The sequence below is a fragment of the Lepidochelys olivacea genome, assembly GCF_965140295.1.
Source record: "Lepidochelys olivacea isolate rLepOli2 genome assembly, chromosome: 4".
Lineage (NCBI taxonomy): Eukaryota > Metazoa > Chordata > Testudines > Cheloniidae > Lepidochelys > Lepidochelys olivacea.
Window position 1 is genome coordinate 12,077,807 of NC_140414.1, and position 23,837 is coordinate 12,101,643.

The 23,837-nt window shown below is 43.3% G+C and overlaps 1 protein-coding gene across 19 annotated transcripts in view; it reads left to right on the forward strand.

The window, feature by feature from the left end:
• The window catches only part of ADGRL3 (adhesion G protein-coupled receptor L3), an 815,007-nt gene that overhangs the window by 663,092 nt on the left and 128,078 nt on the right, over window positions 1-23,837 (forward strand). For 18 of the 19 annotated variants that reach the window (XM_084625891.1, XM_084625888.1, XM_084625889.1 and 15 more), the window contains 4 exons: window positions 2,231-2,414; window positions 4,361-4,483; window positions 8,846-9,054; window positions 9,746-9,922. In XM_084625891.1, the coding sequence (XP_084482017.1) occupies window positions 2,231-2,414; window positions 4,361-4,483; window positions 8,846-9,054; window positions 9,746-9,922 (693 nt within the window). The remainder of the gene's footprint in view (window positions 1-2,230; window positions 2,415-4,360; window positions 4,484-8,845; window positions 9,055-9,745; window positions 9,923-23,837) is intronic. The other variant, XM_084625894.1, reaches the window with a different exon arrangement.

Here is a 23,837-nt window from a genome sequence, read left to right on the forward strand (position 1 = left end):
CGACCTTGAATGGCCTATTGAGTGGACTATTAAGTGTTCACCCCATCTCTGTATAATTCGCTACTTGTCTTTGATGAGGGCTGTGCCATCTGCCAACTTCAGGGGAGCTGTGATGGATTTAGATGATCCGTAGACTGCTTTGAGAGAGTCAGAGAACATCTTTGCATCGTTCGTATCTATGTAATGCTGAATTTCTGCAACTTCTATCGGTACTGTAAAAGCTGGGTGCAGGATAATGGGGTTCTGTGAAAGGAAAATTCTGAAGTTTCAACCAGTCCTCTGCTGATGAAAGTGACCGGTGACACCAGAATGCACTATGTACCTGCAGTGGTTATTAATATAATTGCATTATCTCATTTAAAGTGTCATTAGGATGTATTGTCCTTCAAAACCCTCCTTAAAACTCTCCTTCGCCGTGAATACTACACAAAATGTGACAATAGTTAGGTAGCAGGTGTGTTGAGAGCACAGCCTATCATGCTAACCGGCAGTGTCTCATTGTTTCCTTGTACTCCCCCTTCTCTGTGTATCCGTCTGTTGTCTCTTGTCTTACGCTTATATTGTCAGCTCCTTGGGGCAGGGACTCTCTTTTTGTTCTGTTTGTAAGGCGCCCAGCAGTTTGGGGTCCTGGGCCATGATATGATAAATAAATAATAATCATAAAATCTGCTTGGTCCCCAGGCCTGGAACGTCCTGAGGTCTTTGCTTTTCCCTGGGCTTTACTGCAAGATAATCGTGTGTGGAGCAATTCACCATAGCCTTTCATCGTCTATTTTTTTTGCACCAGTGCAAAATGGATGTGAAAGGCTATAATTTTGATCAGGTAGTATTTTATCCTACCCCTGCACAGGTGGGCATGACTGCAGAAGGGGCAGGGCAGTGGTGAATCCGGCCTCTAATCCATGCGCCACATCCTTCTGATCACGTCATTTTAGTACCAGGGCTCTAGATCACTTCCTAAAAAACAGACCGTGCTCTATCTCTTTGATAAGTCATGTTTTAAACCTGGGTGGGAAAAAAGAAAAGACCCAGCAGTTACTCTGAGTGCTGAGCTCCTTGGGGCTGCAAATTGCCAAAGTCACACAGGGTTGTCCTTGCAGCACAGAATAGCAGTAGATGTGGGTTTGATGCCAGGGCTTTCAGCACATGGAAAAACATCAAAAAAGCCAACTTTATCTCAAAAGGCAAATTAGTTGCTGAGGCTGGTGCTAATTGGCAGTGGAGGTGTTTCATTATGAGGCAGGATTTTTTAGCAGCTAGTAACTAGTAACCATGAAAACACTAACCAGCAGAAGAAAACATTAGCTGTTTTTTTTCTCCCCACAAGCAGTAAATTTTGCTAACCAGTGCACTGCTGGTTCCCATTTAAAAACGTGCTAACTACACACACCTTGGGGCTAGCCATGGTTAGCAACTGAGCTGCTCTTTTTAGTCAAGTGAAATCTTCACAGTCAGTAGGGTCTGAGAACTGTAATTTATAAACCACAAGAATTGCTTGGTTTAGTTTTCAGCCTAACATGCATCCAGATTAATCCTTGGGAAGTTCACGATGGGAGTGCTCTGTTTCACTTTGCAACCTAGGGCATAATCTACGTGGCAGGAAGGATATAAGTTGTTACTACATTGAAGACTGTTTACTGAGTGGAGAGATTTGAAATGTGATGCCCTATGTAAATCTCTGACAGCATCTGCTGCGCCTTTGGATGCAGGCACACCTGAGAATTATAGGTACCATGGCCCCACTGCTTAGCTGCCTTACCATAGAGAGCAGCACAGTGGTGGTGGTGATGGTGTGTTCTTCTAGAAACAGTAGCCTTGGTATGCATTAGACGCTGTTCATGTTGGCTAAGCAGTGCAGGTTTTGCACCTTATTGGGAACAGATCTGTTTGCTGTCCTAGGTCTAATTCTTAATTCTGGATTCAGTAGACACTGTAACTACCAGCATCCTGCTTCACAAGGATGTGTGGTTTCAAATGTAGTTTCCTTTGTGTGTGTTCAGAGAAAAAAAATTCTCACTTGCTCTGAATTCAGAGCTATTGATGAGAAGAACCTTTTTGCTGACATTCCCTGGTCAAAGGGGAAATAATGGGCAGCTCTACTGTAGATTGCCCGCAGGGGTGAGGAGATGGGACAGTTCTCTACTTACTGGGTAGGATGAATCTGTAGAGAGCTTGACAGCTCGTGCAGACTTCCTGAAGCCCTTTCTCACTCTGCTTTTCTTCTTTGCAGGCCATGGTCGAGACAGTTAATAACCTCCTGCAGCCGCAGGCTCTGAACGCATGGAGAGACCTGACCGCAAGCGACCAGCTGCGCGCAGCCACCATGTTGCTGGACACAGTGGAGGAAAGTGCCTTTGTGCTGGCCGATAACCTCCTGAAGTCGGACATTGTCAGGGAGAACACTGACAATATCCGTAAGTGACTGGAGCAACTGGAAACACCAAAGGTGGCCAGGGACAGGAAAAGAAATGGAAACGGGCTTGGAATCCTGAGTGAAGCCCTGGTCCCATTCACGTCAATGGGGGACCAGGATTTCACCCTCTAGTTCTAATGTAGTACAGCTCACTTAGTCTGAATGAAATTCAACCTCTCTCCGTACGTGTTATGTAGATGACTCTTCCTCTCTTGTTTGAGTGTCCCTCTGTCACCAACAACTGTGGAATAGAACATGGGGGTTGAATGGTGGTGTCTGCTTCCCCTCGAGTGCAACTTTCCAAACCTTCCCTTCAGTAATGTGGATTCTTCCCTATCGCTCTTTACTAATGGTAGAATCTAGGAGTTGCCGGCACTCAGCACTTTCTCAAGATTTGGCCCTATCAGAGGATCCAGCCATGAATAAATTAGTTGCAATTTTTTGTGGGGTGTAACTGTATTGATGGTCCATAGACAAGGCTTCCCTTTTAGCCAGTAGGATTCAAAGACGTCAGTTTTGTAAGCAGTGGGAGAGCAATAGCTGGATGGACAGATTCGGCAGTGGAACCCATCGATAGTGAACTCTGGTATAGCAGGGCTCCATTGATAGTGAACTCTGGTATAGCAGGGCTCCATTGATAGTGAATTTGAGAATAGCAAGACTCCACTGATAGTGATCTCTGGTATAGCAGAGCTCCATTGATAGTGAACTCTGAGATAGCAGGGCTCCATTGATAGTAAACTTGGGTATAGCAGGGCTCCATTGATCATGAACTCTCATATAGCAGGACTCCATCGATAGTAAACTCTTATCTAGTGATTTATAGTGAAACAGAATGAAAGTTGTCGGCTGATTCAGTGCACTGCCCTGGAGAAATTACATTTTAGCAGGTACAGAACCCCTCTTGTACAGCCAAAGCCTCAAGTCCTTCCCAAACAAAACTCCCTTTATTGTTCTGAGTCATTATTTGCTAAGCTTCTGTGTTGACTGCATAACATTAAAAGACAGTCCCTAGGATCTTAGAGATTTGGCTGACTAAGGTCTGAGTAAGAACTGCAGGTTTTGACTCCTAGTTGCTCTATTCTATGGGGGTAAAATACTTTATAAACGTTTTCGCTGAGTCTACTTGTGTGTGGTTAGGTGTATTATGATTATCTATTATTTGTGTTTCACTAGTGCCTACAGGCCGGGGCCCACTGTGGTATATGTACAAACATATAACAAAGAGACAGACCCTGCCCTAAAGAGCATGGACTACATTTTTTCAAAAGAGCCTAAAGGAGTTAGGCACACAACTCCCATTGCATTTCAGCGGAACTTGGACACTTACATTCCTCTCTTTTGGAAATCACAGCCATAATCTACATCTGTTATATCAGTGAGGGAACCAGCTTACAAGGCTATGATCCTTGATCTTACTTAATACAAATATATTCAGTTGAATTCAAGTTTTTGTCTTTATTTAGCTGACGGTTGGTTTTAATTAAAAAACAAGTGAGATGGAAAGTGCCAGGCCTCCTGCAATGCTCACGTAAAATGAGAACAGCCTTTCTTTTAATTTCTTTGAATGCAGATGCCGAGTGTCGATAAAATCTACAGAACGTATCAAGAGACAGTGGCAAACTACCAACACTTTCAGATTTTCATGTTAATTGTTGTCTTTTATATTCTTGGGTACTTGTTTGCTTGTTTACATTAACTGGTTGTCTTTGTCTACTACAGAGACTACATTTTATTTGCTATTTTAAAATTATGTTTAAACCTTCTTCAGGGCAAAAATAAGTAGAAGTCCAAAGCAGAGTCTAGCATGAAACACTGTACATGGATTCTAGTGTTTGCATTTTATTTGGAAAACAGTTTTGTAACTTAGCTGTATATAATTATTTTTAAATTGTGATTTTTTTCTCTGTTTTACAATTCAGTAGCTCACTTCTCTCTTGCTAACAGAACTGGAAGTTGCAAGGCTAAGCACCGATGGGAATTTGGAAGACCTGAAATTTCCACAGAACTTGGGCCACGGAAGCGCCATCCAGCTGTCGGCAAATACATTGAAACAAAATGGTCGAAATGGTGGGTGCTGAATTATGAGTCCTTTCACATCTTTTGATTTGGGTCACCACTTGGTTACCTTTAAAAGTAGCCTGTAAAGGGTGAATAAGTAATGAATAACTCTTATAAGCATGTTGCAGACATGAGCTGTAGAAGTTGTCGTCGTTATAAGAACATCTGCTGAAGGTATTATAGATAGTTATAATTTCAGTAAAAGGTGTTATTGATGATGATGATTGCAGTAGCACCTAGGAGCCCTAGTCATGGACCAGGACCCCGTGGTGCTAGGCACTGTACAAACCAGTTCTAAAAGAGAGTCCCTGCTCCAAAGAGTTTGTAGTGTAAGCAGAGCTACAACAATCTCTTTGGCATAGCAAACTCTGCATTTGTACAGTCCCTGGTCCGTGACTAGGACTTTAGGCATTCTGATAATACAGATAAATCAACTAAACTCGCAACAGTGAGAAGTAACCTATTCGCCTGTTGGATTCTATAACAAGTGATTAACTGTTCATTACAATATCTATTAAGCATTTGTTAACTCTGTATAAACCCTTAATGAATGTACCCTTGATATAAAGTGTGACCTTAACTTATTTCGCTGATGTGCACATTTTTAAATCCCCCTTCTCTCCTGACTCGTTCTTGTTAATATCCGAGGAAGGCAAATAACCTACAAAGCCAGATGCAATTTTTCTGAGGGTACATTCACACAGCAAGCAGCAGCAAGTCTCAGACCCCAGGTCTACAAACTCCGGCTTGTGAGGCTCATACCATAGGCGCTAAAAATAACTGTGTAGACACTCAGGCAAGAGCTTGGGCGTTAAGCCCACCCCTTGCCCTAGCCTACAGACCCTGAGCCGGAACAGCTACAATGGCTATTTTTAACACTGTAGCACTCGAGTCTGTAGACCAAGGCTCTGAGAATCGCTGCTGTGGTCTGCTCCCTGCCATATAGATATTTCCTTAGTGGCCAGCCAGGCCTTACCAGATTGCCAGAGACTCAACGCTACATCTATGTGTTTGAATTGCAAACCGAGATCTAGTGATTCATTCTGCAGCCCTCAGATTTGTTTCCTCTGCTTAGAAGCAATGCAGGCAAACCCTGTGCAGCAGCAGAAACAGGAGTGGCTCTTGTAGAAAACCGACCAGGCCAAGTCTGGTAGCACTGCACTTGTGTGGGTATATTGATAGTCAGTCGCTTGGAGTTCTTTCATAAGGTGCCTTGTAAATCTTGCTTTAGTGCAAATCGATTAATGTTATAATAGTAACTACATTTTCTTCCCGACTCTGTGATGTCCTAATACCTTACAGATCTTTTCTGTTACTTTGATTGGAGCTTCTCTAATAGTCAGTTTTCTTTCTTTCTTTCTTTTTTTTTTTTTACTTTTGAGCATCTATAAACCTGTTGTGCACCAGACATATTTAATATTAATGAACTGTCCCATGCCCTTGACTGCATGCTAAATCAGCTGATTGGAAATCTCTTTTACTGCCAAGTGACTGTCAATCTTTGGAAGTGTCCAGGGTCTGTAAATGTGCACTGGTTTCGTAAATCATGCTGCAAGTGAGCCAATGGGGAATGATGCCGCGCTTCAGTGGTAGTTAGCATCTGTTGCCTATGGTGAGAAACTTACATAGAAAAACTGTTTTGAAGTACTGCACTGTACAAACATTTGAAAGATGGCGGGGGAATGGGGGAAAGGGAAGCCCAGTAAATGATAACAACATGAAAAGCCAACACACCAAAAAGAAATGATTAAAAGTTATGAATCTAAATCCTCAGTGTCTCTATCTCTAAAGCTTATGAGCCTCTTGATATGCTATAAATTAAAGATGATGTTAGATGGGAACTGTCTTTAAGCTGCCAAGTTGTTCATTTCTACTTCAGTAATTTGAGCAGAAGCATTTGTTGATCTATCTGTATAGATCCATCGTAACCCAAACCTTGAAGTGCCAGGCTCTGTTTGTACTATAGGGCTTGACAAATTTCTGTTTATGAGATCCATTAAAGTAAATACTCTGCTCATTTATTTTATTGTTCTGTAATGAGCATGTATTTTGTGGGGGTTGCTTTTAAACATTAGCCTGCATGTGTGTTTGTAAATGTTATAGTACTTTAATCATTGCAAAATAAGCAAAATATAAAGCAGTAGGATAATATAAAGCTAGGTAACGGAGGTTAAACTATTAAGAATCCTGAAGACTCTGAGTCTTGGTCTTGCAGAGATCAGTGGGAGTTTTGCCACTTTGATGGCATCTAGATTATCTCCGAAATTGTAGGATTAAAAGAGAATATTTAATCGGGTGAAATCCTGGGCCTGATGAAGTCAATGGCCGAACTTCAGTGGACTTCAGCAGGGCTAGTATTTCACCATGTGTGAGTGGACTTTAGAACTCTGTAGGGAAAGAGAAACTCTTTATAAAAGCTTTGGAAGACAGAGGAGAAATCCGCATTACATGCTACTAAGCCTGGTGACCAGAATAGACTTGCACTCAGATGTTACAGCCCAGGACTGTGAGAACATTTTATATTCTTTCAGAAGACCAGATTTGCTCTTTAAACTACTTGGCAATTTTTCCCCCGGCAGACAGGAGTAGCTCCGAAAAGGCAAAATGGCACTGTGCTTTCCTGTTGCGAAGACAGTGATAACTGTTGAGAAGGGTAGTTGATACCACCAGCTGGTTTACCGTGTGGCAGATATATCAGAATTTTGTCTGCGATTGTTAGCTCCACTTTGGAAGTGGTAACAAAGGGATTCACCAAAGGGCTAGATCCTTATCTGCCGTCGATCAATATAGTCCTGCTGTTGTCAGCGGAACTGCCTCAGTTTACCCCAGCTGAGGATCTGGCCTAAAGCTATGAAATACATTTGGAACCAGTAATATCTGTCTCTCATGTTTAGGCACTTCTGTTCATCCTGAAGTCTCCCCAGAGCACAGGACATTGGAAAAATAACTAGACAATTAATATAGAAGGGGCATTTCAATTTTTGTAAAGTTTATTTTAGTTACAATAAATAATCTTCAAATAAGATCACCATATTATATTGCCATTTCAGGGCTACCTATCTTCTCCTCTGGCACAATCAGGTGCAAATACCTCATTGTCATTACTGCATGGCCTAGAGGACAGATCACTGGATGGGGGCATAGGGCACCTGGATTTTATTCTTGGCTCTTCCCGACCTTTAAAATGGGAATAATGATACTGACTTGCTTTGTGAAGTGCTTTGAGATCTACTGGTGAAAAATGCGGTATAAGTGCTGAGGAGTATTGCCCCACTGGGGAATTTTCCCTCAAGTCTTCAATCAGACTTTGTTCTCCATGGCAATTGTCATCCTCATGTTATTAGGTCATTGTGATAGTCTGCCTCGAAATCACGCAAGCTGGGAAATGTACCGTCGTGACGGCCCAATCCAGGAGTGGAGGGACTTTTTTGTTTTTAATAATACTAATAATCATAAAGGAAAATTAACTCACTGCCGTCTTATTTTAGGGTCTGTGCAATGATGGGGAAAAAAAGCAATAAAGTATATCGCTTTAGTTAGGAACCAATTTGCTGGTAGTGTGGGTTTTAGGCAACATCCCTAGCAATGGAATTATATGGAAAGGGAGAAAACCTGGTTGAAAAATGTATTTAGTGATAACAAACATTTCACAATTGTTTCTATTGTTTCTTTTTTCTCTTTTGTTGCTGATGGTTTATGGATAATTTCTGACCCGCTCCCCACCCCCCTTCTCCCTCACCCCACAGTCTTGAATGGAAATAGTGTTAGGTTGCTCCCTGTGGCTTAGCTTGTCACTTTACAGTGTGTCCCAAGGATGGGAGTGGCACTGCCCAAGGAGCAGAGCAGACAGCAAAGGGTCATTTGTAGACACCCAACTCCTCCCTGCTCCTCCCTGCTCTGAGAGGAGTAAGCTACTTCACCTCTTTTCCATGGAGCAGGTTATTCCCGCGTGTGCCAGAAGCTGGAGTCCCTTCCAGTTCCCCATCTCCCTTCACCTTCTTCCTGCCCACTTGCTCACAGAGAGGAGTATCGAATAAGCAGCTCTCCCCACCCTTGGACAACTTGATGGGCCACATGGAGTTCAGGTATTTGCAGTGACAGTGGAAGCTGAGTTTTCTGCGCCAGGCCTCAATGCTTTTAACTCCTGACTTTTTGTTGCATTCACAGAGCGAGCCAATGATGCATTATCCCTTTAGCAACGTAGGCTGGACCGTTCCCAAAGTGCACACAGCTCTTTGTTTCGGCAGAGCAGACAAGAGGGAGGAAGTCATAGCTAACAGAACATTTTGCTTGGAAGGGACAGTTGTTATCTCTTAACACAACTTTTGGGCTGGACTGGTCTGATCTCTAACTCCTCTCTGCACTTTGTAGGTGAAATCAGGGTGGCTTTTGTGCTGTATAACAACCTGGGTCACTATCTCTCCACGGAGAACGCCAGCATGAAGTTGGGAACAGAGGCCATGTCAACCAATCACTCTGTCATAGTCAACTCCCCCGTCATTACAGCAGCAATAAACAAAGAGTTCAGCAATAAGGTTTATCTAGCTGATCCTGTGGTGTTTACAGTCAAGCACATCAAGGTACTGGAGCGCGGGGGCATCTGGAAACCACAAATTTAAAGAGGTTTTAATTTTATTTCTGAAGCTAACACAGAAAAAGTTCTCAAGTTTGGGCACCTCAAGCACTCAGTAGCCTTGGATTAAATTTTGAGTTATGTGTTTGTCACTTTGTATCTAATGTTTTATAAATAATGTCTCTTTTACATTGTCCTAATCAGGGTCTCTCTTATGTAGAAGCCCCATCATTCAATTGCTAATGCATGCCATTCCATAATTAAAAGTTACCAATATATTAAAATAGTCCAAAATATTATTTTATCCTGGTGGCAGGGGATATTAGAGGTAACAGGATTTCAGTGAAAGAGGACAGTGAGCCCTCCATTAGCCAAGTACTGTAATTTCAAAAGTTGATTGCTTAAAGCAATTAATTTCTCTGCTCTGCAATGCAAATGAAGCAATCTGGTTCTGAAGAGTTGAATTTAGTCTGTGGTTGAAATTAATCAAGAACAAAGAACTAAGTTGGCAGAACAAAGAGAGCAGCAACAATCTAACTTTCTCCGGCATGTGCAATACTTGACATATAAACCGTTGCTGATTGTTTATATGAAATTAAAGGGTAAGAGTTACAGAGTGACTCTGGGGAAAGAGAGTGCATTTAGAAGTCTCAGAAGCCATTAGAATTTTTATTGCATTTATTCATTTCTTTCTGCAGCAGTCAGAAGAAATTTTCAACCCTAACTGTTCATTCTGGAACTACTCAAAACACACGATGACAGGGTATTGGTCAAAGCAAGGGTGTCGGCTTCTGACCACAAACAAGACACACACTACATGTTCCTGTAATCACCTCACCAACTTTGCAGTCTTGATGGCACATGTGGAAGTCAAGGTAGGCACTGCTCATCCCTGGGCTGCATGATTAATACAATATTGCTTTGTTGCTGGGAAGAGATAAACATGCGGTGAGGTTGCTGTCTGAAGGCAATTCCAATCATAGAACATGTAACTCTGCCCAAGTTGTTTGTGTGTCACTCCTATTAACTTCAGCGGGAGCTGAGCACGAGTATCCCATGGCTGTGGCTGGCCCATAGTGTGACCAGCTGCCAAATGAGATGAAGAACAGGGAGCGATGAACTTCAAAAGGCTGGTTGTGGATGCTGCATCCAAACCCATGATGACAGAGAGCTCGATGCTGCATCTTTGCTCATGTGGGGTCTGACTGTGCTCTGGAGGCCCAGCTTGGCAGTGTGGCTGGTGGGGAATAGCAGGAGGGATCTGCCTTGCTGGGGCTTTCTGCCTCTCTAGATCCCTGTGATGCTGACAGAGCTCTTTTGGGGCTGTGGCTTACTGCCCCCTGTGCAGCCAGTCAGCACCTCTGGCCAGTGCATGGGGGCAGAACTATGCCTCTCTCCCTTCCCCAATGGCAGCCTGGGTGCTCCTGTAAGTCACTGCTTGGAATTCAGCCTGGCTCTGTTTCAGGCTGCGCAAGGAAGGAGAAGTTCCTTACACCTTCCTTGCCACATGGCACACTCCTGTTAGGGCCAAGTGGTCCATGGTTAGCCCCATTGACTTCAGTGGCATCACTTGCTTTGAGCCAGATGGTGTAACCCTTACTCACTCCAAAAGGACTTTTACTCACGTGAATCATCCCGTTGATGATGGTAGAACTACCTGTGTCTGTAACTGCTTCTCAGTGTGCTCACGATTTGTAAGGTGGAGACGTCCGCTTCGGTTTGATGCACACACAGGCGAAAGGTTGAGTTGGTTCTTATATTATCTGAACAGGTTTGCCCATCTGTACTGGACTAGGTGTGCTATTTCTAACATTGTAGCTGAGATTGTAAAACAAGTTATTAGCCCAGTTTCAATTATTATTCTTTAAAAGGGAGTACCTCATGATAGTCTCTCTCTCTAGGGATAAGTGAATCATGGTTCAAAGATCGTTTTAGTGAAAAATCCAGTTTTTGTCTTTGTTTTGCTTCTTGTGACTAAACATTTGCTCACACTTTTTTTTAAAAGCATACATTCTGCAAGCTGTAGGCTGGCCAATGATGCATTTAGTAGGTCTTTATTAAACAATTCAGCTTCATTTTCAAGTCCACTACAGTGCATGTGCCGTAGCTACTTCTCACAACAGGTCTATTGAGCCACCAGCCCATAGTGATAATGTTACGATCGAATAGCACTGGTTCCTCTGACACTGAATACTGTCCAAGTGACTAATGGATCCGGTATGTTGCCAATGTAATGTAAGAATCATAATGACTGCATTGACATTGTATTGGGTCTGAAGGAGTTTGTCACATCAAGCAATCACACTGGACGTTGTTCTTTTTTTTCCCCAATGGTGGTATCTTTTATGTTAACTACTCATTGCAGTGCTATTTTGTATTGAGCATATTAGGCCCTGTTTCTGCAATTAGATGTATAGGGAGTCCCATCAGCTTCAGTGGAGCTCTGCATGGATGCAGGGTTCTGTCCACACAGGTCCAATTGCAGGGCTAGGGCTCTGTTTTGCATTCAGCATCCTCCATACAAACTCTATCAAGAGAGTCCGATAGAACAGTTCAGAGCTGCTGCCGTAACTACGGAGATGTAACCGCATATGCTCTTATGGTATCCCAGGAACTTCTGAATATTTTTCCAACATTACTCCTTTGTCTGCTCTCGTTTTTATGATTTTTCTAAAGAGAATTTAAAAGCACTGACTTCCAATATGCATTAAGGCTCTCTTATGAATGACAAAAGCCATGCAAAATTGAAAAAAGGGACCTGCAGCTCTTTTAACACTCATGTAGCACACTTGTTGTGACAGAGTGCAACTGGGCAGAACTGGATAGGTTGAGGATAAAGGGGGAGAGTGTGCTGCCAGATACATGGATAAAGTGCCCATTGGCTTCCATGGGACTTGCTGCCATGCAATGAAGAGCAGAATTTGGCTTTACATGACTTCAGTGACTGCCTGGGATTGGCCAGCTAAAGACAAATCGAAGGTCTGATTTTAGCCTGAAGAATGGGAATATTCAATGCAAATGTTTAACAGAAGAACACAGTTCTGCTGATCAAGTTTAGTTTTTTGTAGAGGGTCTGGAATTGTTTGGATTTACCAAAAGAATGTGTGTTTGTCTGGTTGTCACCTGTCCGGAGATGATAAATATGCCATGTCATAGAGGTGAGAGGTCATGTCTGGGAAATGTGGATAACTTGGATGGGGATCTGGACAGCAGCTAACAGCTTGGAACAAAATTAGGAGTTTGAGAGGGGAAAAGCATTTTAGACTTTTTCTGCCCCTTGACATGGTGTTGCTAAGTGCAGAGTCCAGCCCTATTCCTAATAAAGATGTCAGTGAAGTGGTTATTGTATGGTACATATCTGACCCCAAATAAGTCAACTAACAAAGGGATGGGTTCTGAGGACTTTGTTCAGTTTTCACTCAGTCTTTACTAGGGCAGCTCTCACTGAATAACCATAAGGGCGAAAGAAAAACAGAGTAAGGCCCTCAGGAGCTGGAAAAGTATACCAGGCATAAAAGGAAAATGAATCCTACTAGAGTTTAATTGAGGAAGAAGGATGCCTCAGTGATTAAGGCACTAGTATGGGACCATGAGACCGGAGTTCAGGTCCTTGCTCTGCACAGACTTCCCATGTGGCCAAGGGCAAATCCCTTCCCCACTCTGTCTCTCCATTCCTCATCTGTAACTCGGGGATCATTACCTCACAGGGGTGTTATGAGGGTAAATACATTAAAGGGGCTCAGATACCCCAATAATGGGGCCATATAAGTATAATGGAGTCTTAGATAATAATACCTGAATATCTTATGTAGAGCTTTTCTTCACTAGATCTCAGACTGCTCTATAAAGGAGATCTGTAGCATTATCAACATGTTGCAGACGGGGAAGCTGAAGCACAGAGAGTGGAAGTGATTTGCCCAAACTCACCCAGCGGCCAAGTTGGGAATAGAATCCAGATCTCCTGAGTTCCAGTCCAGTGCCCTATCCACTAGGCAGCACTGATTCACATCATGTTAGTCTCTCTTGTATGTTAACTAGTCTGTTTTCATGGCTGTAGAGTCTTGTTCATTTTTTATTTGGCTACTGCCAAAACACCGCTGCTGCCATGGTAAAGTCAGCTCTATTTTGTTGACTCTAACCTAGAAGGGCAGCTTGCTGGCCTCTCTCTGCTTCATAGATCATTACAGTCTAAGTTTAGCCTGCAGTGTGAAAGGGAATTGGTCTGATGGCTTCACGTGATTCCAGAGAAGCAAGCCCAATGCATTAAATAGGATTCAGGATAAAATACAAGGGAGCGTTTGGTGCAGAATAATTTTGTGGGCAACGCATAACTTTTCAGAACATGTGAATCAGAAGGGAATGCCAGATTCCATCTGGCTACCCTGTGCCTTTAAGGCACAGCCTCTAGCAAGGGAGCGGTACGGAGAAGCATTGCCTCGGGGCAGCAGAATGTTCACAGGCAGCACGCACACTGCTGCTAGTACCCTTGTATGCAGCTTACTCCCCATACTCTGACCCAGAACACTAGGGAGACATGTGACTCCCTTTCCCCACTGCATGCGCTCAGGGTAATAGGAAGAGTGAGATCCCAGGTCTCCTGGAAGCACAGAGATTCAGCCTGGTCCTTATGGAGGAAAGCTAGGGTTGGCAGGTGTTATGTTCATGGCACACACACAGAAAAGTTAGATTAAAAATAAAATGCACTTGCTGGAAGGTTGCAGTGTAACACTGCTTCATTTCTTAGACTTTAGAATGTTAACACACAAGAACCCTAAACCAGAGAGAGACAATGCAGGCTGCTCCCTAAAAACCAAAAGAGACAAGTCACTCCACCTTACTCTAGGCTGGCCTTTGACAGACTGACTCCTCTGATTCCACACTTCCCTGGAGAGCCTCCTACCCGGCAAGCAGGACCAGGAAACTCCTTAGGATTTGAATTAGCAGCTTATAATTTTTATAGTTTTCAGTATACCATCAACAACTCCTTATATCCTCACCTGGCTACCTGAAATATCCTACCTAATGATAGAGAATACAACATATCATGGGGAACAGACACCTGAGCCCCTCTTCTTAGTTTAAAGTTGACAGAACTATGATTTGACAAATGTCACTTCTGGCCATGAATTAGCTCCCTCCTTAGTAAGATGGTAATGCTGTGTGTTCCTCTAAAGGAGAATTCTGCAGACATTCCCTGAGTTATGGGCTGTGCTTTAATTATTAGCATACTGGGGTGGGGGAGAGGTAGGGCCTCTGATTTATTCAGCAAATGATTGATAGCCTTCTGCTTCTCTACTCAGTAATAGCTATATGTCTGTATCTTAAGGAAAAACAAATATCAATGGCTGACCATTAGAGCTGTGATTTATCTGTGTGTCTTAAGACTGGGAGTTGATGGGATCAATTCCAGGCTTAACAGGACTCTACTCAATTAAGAAGAAAGATTTTTTTTTAAAAAAAGATGCTATCTGCCTATTAGAGTTAGTTGAGCCTGGAGATGGCTTGATTCCTCAAATTCAATGGGCTCCCTGCCAAGTTTACATGACTTTCCAAGATCCTGGGACTCTGGGAACAGTAGAGTCTCCCCTGATGCCCCCTCAATTTAAAAGGCATTGAGTTGGGTGCCCTTTCTCCCATACATAATACTGAGGAATAACCCTGTGCTCGGCCATCTCCTCCAGGCCTCTGGAACATAATACATGGAGTAAGGATAATCACACAAGCTGACTTCATTCCCAGCAGGATATCTTTTGACAGGCATGTCAGGCAGTCCCCTACAGCAAATGCACTGACAAGTCATGATGTGAATGGAAATTCACAGGCTATTCCAGAGATGCATGCTGTAATTCAAACAAAACCCATGTCACATAAGAGTTGGAAATATTGTGGTGTCTCTGCACAGAAGTACAAAATAATGATGTGCTAGTTATGAATTATCATTTATATGGTAGTATCACTGAGAGATCAGGGCCCCATTGTGCTTGGTGCTGTACAAACACAATAAATGACAGGCCGAGCCTCAAAGAGTGTACAGTCTAAAGTGACAAGACAGGCCCATGTTGGGAGGGGAGACAGAGACACACAGCACATTAGTGGCAGAACAGGAATAGAGCTCAAGTCTGTCGTGTTCCAATCCAGCACCCTATCTGCGGACCACATTGCCTGCTGTTATTCAGACCTCTTCCACGGATTCATAATATCTTTGTCAGGTATAAAGAAGATGTTTGCCATCCCTGGTTATCTAACTATTGTACTCTCCATCTACATAACACAGTGTGCAGTCTACCTTATGGAGTCGGAATATTTCCTGTCTTTCAGAGAATGTATCATTGAAAATTAAAATGTTCATTTCTCATTTAGATGCCTTCAGACTTTCAAATAAATGAAACACCTTTCCATCAGATTACAAATAACTTTGGATGGTTTTATACAACCCTTAGATGCAATAAGACTACATTATTTCTTATGCCCTGGAAGAAAGCACATGGTTAAAGGACATAACCCATTCTACCGGTGTGGTAACAGCTAAAGAATTATCCTTCAAAATTTACAAGCTGATTTTCATAAAAGCGAGCACTTTGCATCACAATAGCCATAGCAGATGCAGCTTAAACATACCGTAGGAAAAACGGGCAACCAGAAAACTAGTTCAGTGCTGGTGGGAAAAATCCATTTAAAAAGACCCAACTGTTTGAGTCAGAGTACCTTAAGGTAGACAGATATTGCTGAGCAACATCTACTGTGCACTACAAATCGCTATTCCAACAAGATGCTTTAAGTACAGCAATTAATCTGAAGCTTTAAAATGTTATACTATGCTACACATAAATTACATCATCATCATCAATTATTTTGGAAATCGAGGAACGAGGAGAGTTGAGGAGAGAAAAGAACAAACATTTATAAAGTCTAAGTGGAACGTATGGGTGCATTGCCTAGAACCACTCTCTGAATTTCAGATCTAAAGAACAGGATAAACTCATCCCTCAGTTAGACATACATTAACATGAGTGGGATTGAATGGCAGTATCAAAAAGCAGAATTAGGCCCAGGGTCTAGAACGTGTTAAAATATCCGAGCTAAATTCTAAAGCTGCTGTATTATAAGTTGAGTAGGGCAAAGGGATTTTGCACCTGCTAAAGGGTTAAGTCTCTGCAGAGAGTTTTATTATGCTGACTTATTCAAAAATGTGTTAAACAAGGAGTGTTTCAATTAAGCAGAAAAGTTATTAAATCAGCTTGTCTTCACTGGGTTTTTTAAATGAAAAATAAAAGACTATTTGAGCGTGTGTCAAGAACAGGAACCAGGGAACTTAATGGAATCAGCAAATTAAGAGATGTAAGAGACATATTCAGTAATCCATTACATTCCTTTGCCAGTGAAGAATTGTCACTTACAGAGTATTGTGGGGTGATTTGTCTATCTTCCCTTGGGAAAATTACCCAACCCTTATTGTTAAGAAAATACAGCCTAGTCTCCTGACTACATTTTCATGGAAACACAGAAATTGTGGCAGGAAAAACTGAAATTGTCATGTAATCTATCCCTACGGCGTCAAGACATAATTGTATGCAATAGCATATCCTTGAGACCTTTGTTTAGGTGAGCATTAAATCATTCCAGATATAGTCCTTATAACAGTTCTCATGGGTACCCGATGTTCAGTCTGAAAGATCATACAGTTTCCAGATATTCAGCCCAATTTTTTCTTTGTTCCTATTATTCCTGCTTCTGTCTAATTGGACTGCTCTAAATATCTCCTCTTTCTTCCTCCTGGGTTTTGAACCATTTAGACCCCATATCCCCACACATAGTCACCTTTTGGGTGTCCAACTGGAGACACTTTGGGCCTGATTTCAGAGGCTCTGAATCTTAGTCCTTCCCATACTGTCAGATAATGCCTAGAGTATGAACAAGGCTCCACCATCCCAGTGTATATCCTGGGCCACTATTTGCATGCCCTCTACTTTATGAAGAGCCATAAGCTATTGGGTGCTTTTAAAAAAAGATCTGCTCTAGGAATTGTTTGGGGAAAGTTCTCTGGCCTGTGTTCTACAGGAGGGCATCAAAGATGATTACAAAAGCTCCCTTTCTGGTCTTGCAATCTATGAATAAGTTTTCCTTCTCTGAGTACTGTTCAATGGAGGGATTTGTTCAGTTGGCCCCCTTGTATGATCCTTCAGCTGCCCAATAATACAACTGCCATGGCAGATGCTCTGGCTTCATTCTTAGCACACCTCCCAGATAGTTCCATCTTCTTTTCTGGATAACTTCAGATATAAGGGGGTGTTGAACTCTGACAAGTATTGGCACTTGTTATATATTCATTCAGTATAATACCTAGTGTTGTTCTGGAGCAGTTGCTGTCACAGGCATTGAGATGTCATCTGTCCCTTTGGTGGATTTCCAGTTTTCACATCCATATGCTAAGATGGAAATAATATTTGAGTTGAAGAGTCGTAGTTTGGTCTGCAAATTATAGATTTCTGGTGACCAATTCCTGTGTAAGCTGATGAATGCAGCTGCCAACTTGCCAGTTTGTGTCAATATTTCCTTCTGGACAGCCCCATTGGCTTGTGCATTACTGCCAGGTTATGTGAATTGACTCACTTCTTGTGCTGCTTTGCCTTCTAAAGTAATGCTTGAGTTGGGCACTGCCAGGCTTCTCATTAGATTTGGGGTTTTTTTCATGACTGATTATTAATCCCATCTGTTTTGGAGTACTGGATAGTTTTTCGGTCTTTGCTTGAACTTTGGTTGAGCTGCCACTTAGAAAAGCTATGTCATCAGCAAAATCTAGACCTTATAGTTAGTGTATTGCTGTGAGCTATGCAATGGCTGCTTTGTATCCTTCTACACTTTGTCTCATAATGAAGTCAATGGCAATGCCAAACAGTGGAGGTGAAGAGAACACATCATCACTGGACACAAGTGTCTGTGTTGAACCATTCACTCAGGCCTGCATTTACTTTCACATGCTGCACATTGATAGAAAGCCTTGATGCTGTTAACTATTTTTGTTGGCATACCACAGTGCTTCAAGATGTCCCAGAGTGAATTGCAATAGTGCTAAGCTCCCACAATTCCAACTGAAGTAAAAGCAGATCTGCAAAGGGCTCGTTCTTATGTTGGGCACCCAAAAATAGAGCCAGCATCCTAAAATCAGCAGCCATTATAGAAGATGTTGACCACTTTTAATCTTTCTTTATAAATCAATCTCTCCAGCATTGTGTGTGTTGCCTTTCTCTGGACTCCTTGTTTGCATACTCCATGTCCTTTGAATACTAGAGTGCCCAAAAGAGCTAGAGGCAGTGTTCTAGATGCACTCTTGCCTGTGCTCTAGAAACAGCTGTTGTTGCTTATTTATAATTGTAGGATTATTATTATTTATTCCAACTGCAGCTGCACAAAGGCAAGCAAGGCCTCTTGTGTATCCCCAACCTGTGAAATGGTACTGTCTAATATTACAATGACTTTTCTGTGCTATTATATCACATTGCAAGCTCATATCTAATTACTTACTAGGCACTCTCTCTCCCCTATGTCCTTTTCAGCATAGCTATTTTGCATGTATATCCCTCTCACTTCATCTCTGTTTCTGTGTAGTTTCTCCAGATGCCTTCGCTTGTATTTTTTCCAGGGAGAGCTGTTATTTCCTTTCTATATTTCTAACCTCTCTGTCACTTTGTATTATTTATGTGCACTCTTCAATACTGGAAACATTAGTCCCAGAGTCCTTGCGCATGGACAGGCTTGGCAGAATTCAGCTTTTATATTTTATAATGATGATGGATAATATCAATGTTTATTTTACATTTTTTTTCATTTTTTATCTATTTACATTTTCCCACTTGCACAACACTATTGTTTTTAAGCATTTTTTTCTATTTGTATCCATATAACTGTTCACAGTTTTGAGAAATTATGTAGGGAAGGAGGATGGTCAGACAATAATTATTTAATGACAAAAGACTCTGTGATTTAAAAAGTTAAAGCTTTATAGCCATTCAAACACAAATTGTCAACATCTCATGTCCACATCTACAACATAAATATCCATACCTCAAACTCTAATAAGTTCTCAAGCAGCACTTTTCATACTTTGCCTAATAGTGGATTTTGATTATTATTGATGGAAATATTTCTTGGTTGGTTTGGGTGTACGGTGAAATCAACATTTACCAACATTTACTAATAAAAATCGAATCCTCCCAAGTCTAAGCATGGATGTAGATGTTAAATTAAACCAGCTCTGACAGCATTTTGTTTGCAGCTGCTTCCTCTACCCCAAACCCAATAGATTGTTTGCTCATTGCCCTTTTTTACACGCAGTTATCTGTGAAGAAAGCCATGGGAAGGGGCCAGAGGGGTAGGAACACTTCGTACTCCTGGGTTCTGTGAAGTCTTCCTTATTCCGTGGAATTTAAATAGCACTAAGCTTCCCCCTATTGCTTACCTTCACATTCCCAATCAACGCCTTCCTCATGGGGAGAACGAGGTTCAGGGTGACTTCCTCTCTGAGTAGATTCTGTATTCTCTGTAACATGCAGTTCTGCTGTGTGTAATTGAGGAATCTCTTTGATCCATGTGCCCAAGATCGGTTTCATCCTGTTCCCTCCACTAAATAAAGACACTAAACTAGGGAGATTGTTGTCCCTAAGAAGAATGGAGGCAGAATTTCTCAGTCATGACTTATTTTCACCTCTCAGAGTGGCAATAAGCTGTCCGTTATAGATACCATTTTAATAAGAGTTGGATTCATAGATTCCAAGGCCAGAAGGGACCATAGTGATTATCTAGCCTGACCTCCTGTGTAACACAGGCCAGAGAACTTCCCCAAAAGATGAGTATTTTGAAGAAAATCATAGGGCAGGATTCTCCCTTGGAACTCAGACAGGTATAGAGAGCAGGCAAGCGGAGACAGTGTCAGGTGTCCTGCCATCTTGCATAGGTGCCCAAGGGCTGGGCCCAATAGCTGGCAGCAATGTGGCCAGAGCACAAGGGCTGTGGGAGGCTAGATCAGCTGCTGTAGCTAGTCTTTCCAAATAAAACAGAGATGGCGCTTGGCCGAAAGCTCTTCGTCCTGGGTAAGCGGAGCCGCTCCACTGATGAAACAAAGCCAGAATGAAGGAACAAGAAAGATGCAATCACTGGGCCTGAATTACCTCTCTCTCACACCTTGTAGCACTCATTTTACAGCAGCGAAGTGACACCTGTGTAAATGAGACCAGAATGGGACCCCATAGCGTTCACCACACACACTGTATCCATGGTAACCTGCAGTTCAACTTTTCACTTAGTAACACAGAAGAAGATGACAACTTTATATCCTCTCTACAGTTTGGTGTTTTGGCTGTTCATAATAAGGGACAGGACGGGCTGATTTCGGGGCAACTCCACACTAGCAAATCCCCTCCGTATCTCTTGTTACTGCTCCGACATTGACTCCACTAACAGAGAGCGCCAAAGAGCGCTTTTCATCCCAGTATCCTCACTAGCTGCCCAGTCTGGCAAGGTGCTGACTTCCCTCAGCTTCCGTTGACTTCAGTGAACTGTGAACTAGACCTCCTAAGCTCCCATCCCAACAGCCAAACCAGGTGGTACAGATCCCATCGGCCCTCTCACCAGGAGGAGTTAGGGCCCTGGTTCAGCAAGGCACTAGACCATGTGCCTACCTTCAAGCTCATGAGTAGACCTACTGAAGACAACCTTGCTGACCTGGGACACTGGAAAATGTCTCTGGTATTCTGTGGCCCCTGCAGTGATCAAGATTACCGAGAGCCCTGGGACCTTGAAATTAGTGATGCCAATGGGTTTGTAATTTGGCACCTAGCAACCAAACTGCTTTGGTACTTACACCCTTGTTTTTCACAATGGCTGCTGCCAGTAACTCCGGGGTGACAAGTCCTTGCATCTTTTGGCAGGTTTTTAAAAATGACTGGGGAAAAGCCAGGTGTGTCTTGGAGAAGGTTGTGTGTCAGCTACAGCTGGAGGGATTGTGGGGAGACTACGTTTTGGGGGCTAGAACTTGCTGAGTGACCTTCTATAAAGAGGAGTGAAGGTTTTAGTGTGTGTCATAAGGAGACACCAAACCAGCTAGGAAGAAATGTCTCAGGGAAGTAGAGGCTGGATGAACCAGGTACCCTGAGGTACATCTCCCATTGTGTATAAGAGATTTGGAGCCTGAAGCTGATTTCAAACTGCTGTAAATCAGAACATATCCCGTGAAAGTCAGTGGCATTACACCATAGCTTCAGATCATAGTCCGCCTCCCACCCTGTCCCTGGTGCCACATGTACCTGGGGGAGCAGGTGCAGAATAACCCGTGAGCTCCCTCTGAGTGCAGGACTGGGGTCCTGACCTGTTCTTACCTGGGTTATGCAAGGGGGAGAGGAAAGGCTCCTTAATCCCTCCCCCAGCTGCATGCCATTGTAGCCACATTTGGGGGAGTTGATCCTTAGGGTTCAGCATAAACTTGCAGTTTTGTACATTCAACAAGATTTCCCCCGTTTTCCTTATAATGATGTTGTTTGGTTCGGTAGATCACGTCCCTGGCTTTCCCATCATTTCCTCTGGCTCTTCGGATTCAGTTATTAGCGTATCATAGACTCAGAGACTTTAAGGCCAGAAGGGGCCACCGTAATCATCTAATCTGACCTCTTGTACTTTGCAGGCCACAGAACCTCACCCAGCCACTCCTGTAATAGGCCCCTGCCTCTGGCTGAGTTAGTGAAGTCCTCAAATCTTGATTTAAAGCCACCTGTGATCTCACCCTATCAGTGTAACATACTGTAGTGAGGAAATGCAACGTGGACATAAGAACGATGAGCTCTCGATAACACACTATGGTTGATAATAGTTTTAAAAGGAGTAACGGGATTCCAGTCCATTCTGGGCAGCTACAAATCTCAGGAGCAGTGTAAACTATACACCACTGCCGGCTTAAATCTGGCCCACTTGGACCCATGCTGCTGCCTTCCAAGCCAGCTCCCACCGGTCGCACAACAGCCATATTCCAGCAAGCCAATGACACTTTCTTTAGTTACCATGTGTCATTCCTCCACCCACAAGCATGTTACCATCTCCCTTCCTAAAGGCAAAGATTAGCTGAACAAAAGCACCCCCCGCAGCCAGTAGCTCTGTTTCAGCACCATTTACCTCTACTGAGCTTTTTAACAGGGAAAGAGAAAGGACCCTTCATTTAAGGGACAAGCCATTCTGTCATAAACTGACATTCACTGGAGTTGTTTTTTATTAACTCTGCTCTTGAGCCCAGGCAGTGCACTGCTGGAACCGTCATTCATCTCTTACACATTTCACAGCCTGAGCAATTTCTGGACTGCCTACTCACCCTGCTGTGGACTTGGCAGCCATGTCTGTGACACACACACAACGGTTTTCAAAGCAGCAATCTGTTTCAGCCAGTCTACTTCCCACCGACGCAACTCGGAACCCAATCCAAAAGCTGTGGGAGTCAAGGGGAGTCTTTGCGTGGCCGAGGATCTGGCCCCGAACGCCAACCCTAGATATAAAACTTGTCACAAATACAAAAGTTGTTGGGTTTATTGGTTTGTTCTCTGAATTTCATCAAGCTCTTTGTTTCTGTAAAATACACCTTTTTTAGAGATTTGGAACCCAGAAAAGAACAGCTGCCTTATTTTGAGCCGTATGGTGAGAGAGCACTGAAAGCCAGCCACTGACCCAGCATTCTGGTCACTTAGGGTATGTCTACACTGCAGTGTAAACCCAGGGTTTGAACTCAGCCTCAAGCCTAATCCCACCCCATCCACCAACACATAAATTGTTCTGACCCAGGGCTCCTACCCAGGGTCCCAGGACCACCCAGGAGTGGAGGATCCGAGCCCAAGTCAAGCTGGGACCCAGGGTTCAAGTCCTGTTGCTTTTCAGTGTAGATGCAGCCCTGCTGGACTCGTGCTCTGGGAGTCTGCCAGAAGTATCCCAGGGGCTGACTTTCTTTGTCCTCTGGATGGTCGAGTTTTCCCAGATTGCACCACAAGCACAGGGCGAGCGCAGCCCCATTTTGGGAGGGTGCTAGGAAGTCTGGTTGGACTCCGGCCTGCAAAATGCAGTTTAGCTGCTGGAGTCCCAGTTTGGGACCTGGGTTGCAACAATTCCTAACCTGGGGTTAGAGATGAGTGTAGATGCTCAAGCTCTAGGTTGACAAACTCGACTAGAGTTCTATCAACCTTGGTCTTACACTGCAGCGTAGTCGTAGCTAGGCATTAACTAGCTCCCCCACAGACTCCCAGAGAATGTCGCTCAGGAAGGATGTGCAAAGGGAAGGAGAGAGGGCTAGCGGAGCTCAGGGGCAGCCAGCTCTCTGGCTGGTGAGATGGCTTCCTTTTCCTCTCCTTCTCCCTGAAGGAAGTGCTGAGGACTGAAGGACACTGCAGGTGGAAGTGCTGCACGGGGATTGTGACGGCTGCTTGGCAGAGATCACATCAGTACAAACGCACAGAGGTGTTGACAATCGAGACATCCAAGACTGTTTTGGAGGGGCCCACGGGTGGCTGCCCTGTTCCAGGCTCTATGTGTGATATTTTATGCAAATTATTTAATGAGTGAATTTACGTTTTTAAAAATAATTTATATATAACCATAAACTTCAGCGTAATAAATGTGCAGGTTAGTGTTCTTGAAAGGCCAGCTTAACAGCCCTGGTCAGTGAAGTCCTGGTTTAAAAGCTGGACAAGCTTCCCACAAACACTGCCTTACCACCAGGCATGAACTTTGGGCTGGAGGCTTTGAGGACGTTCTCTCTTGGGGTAA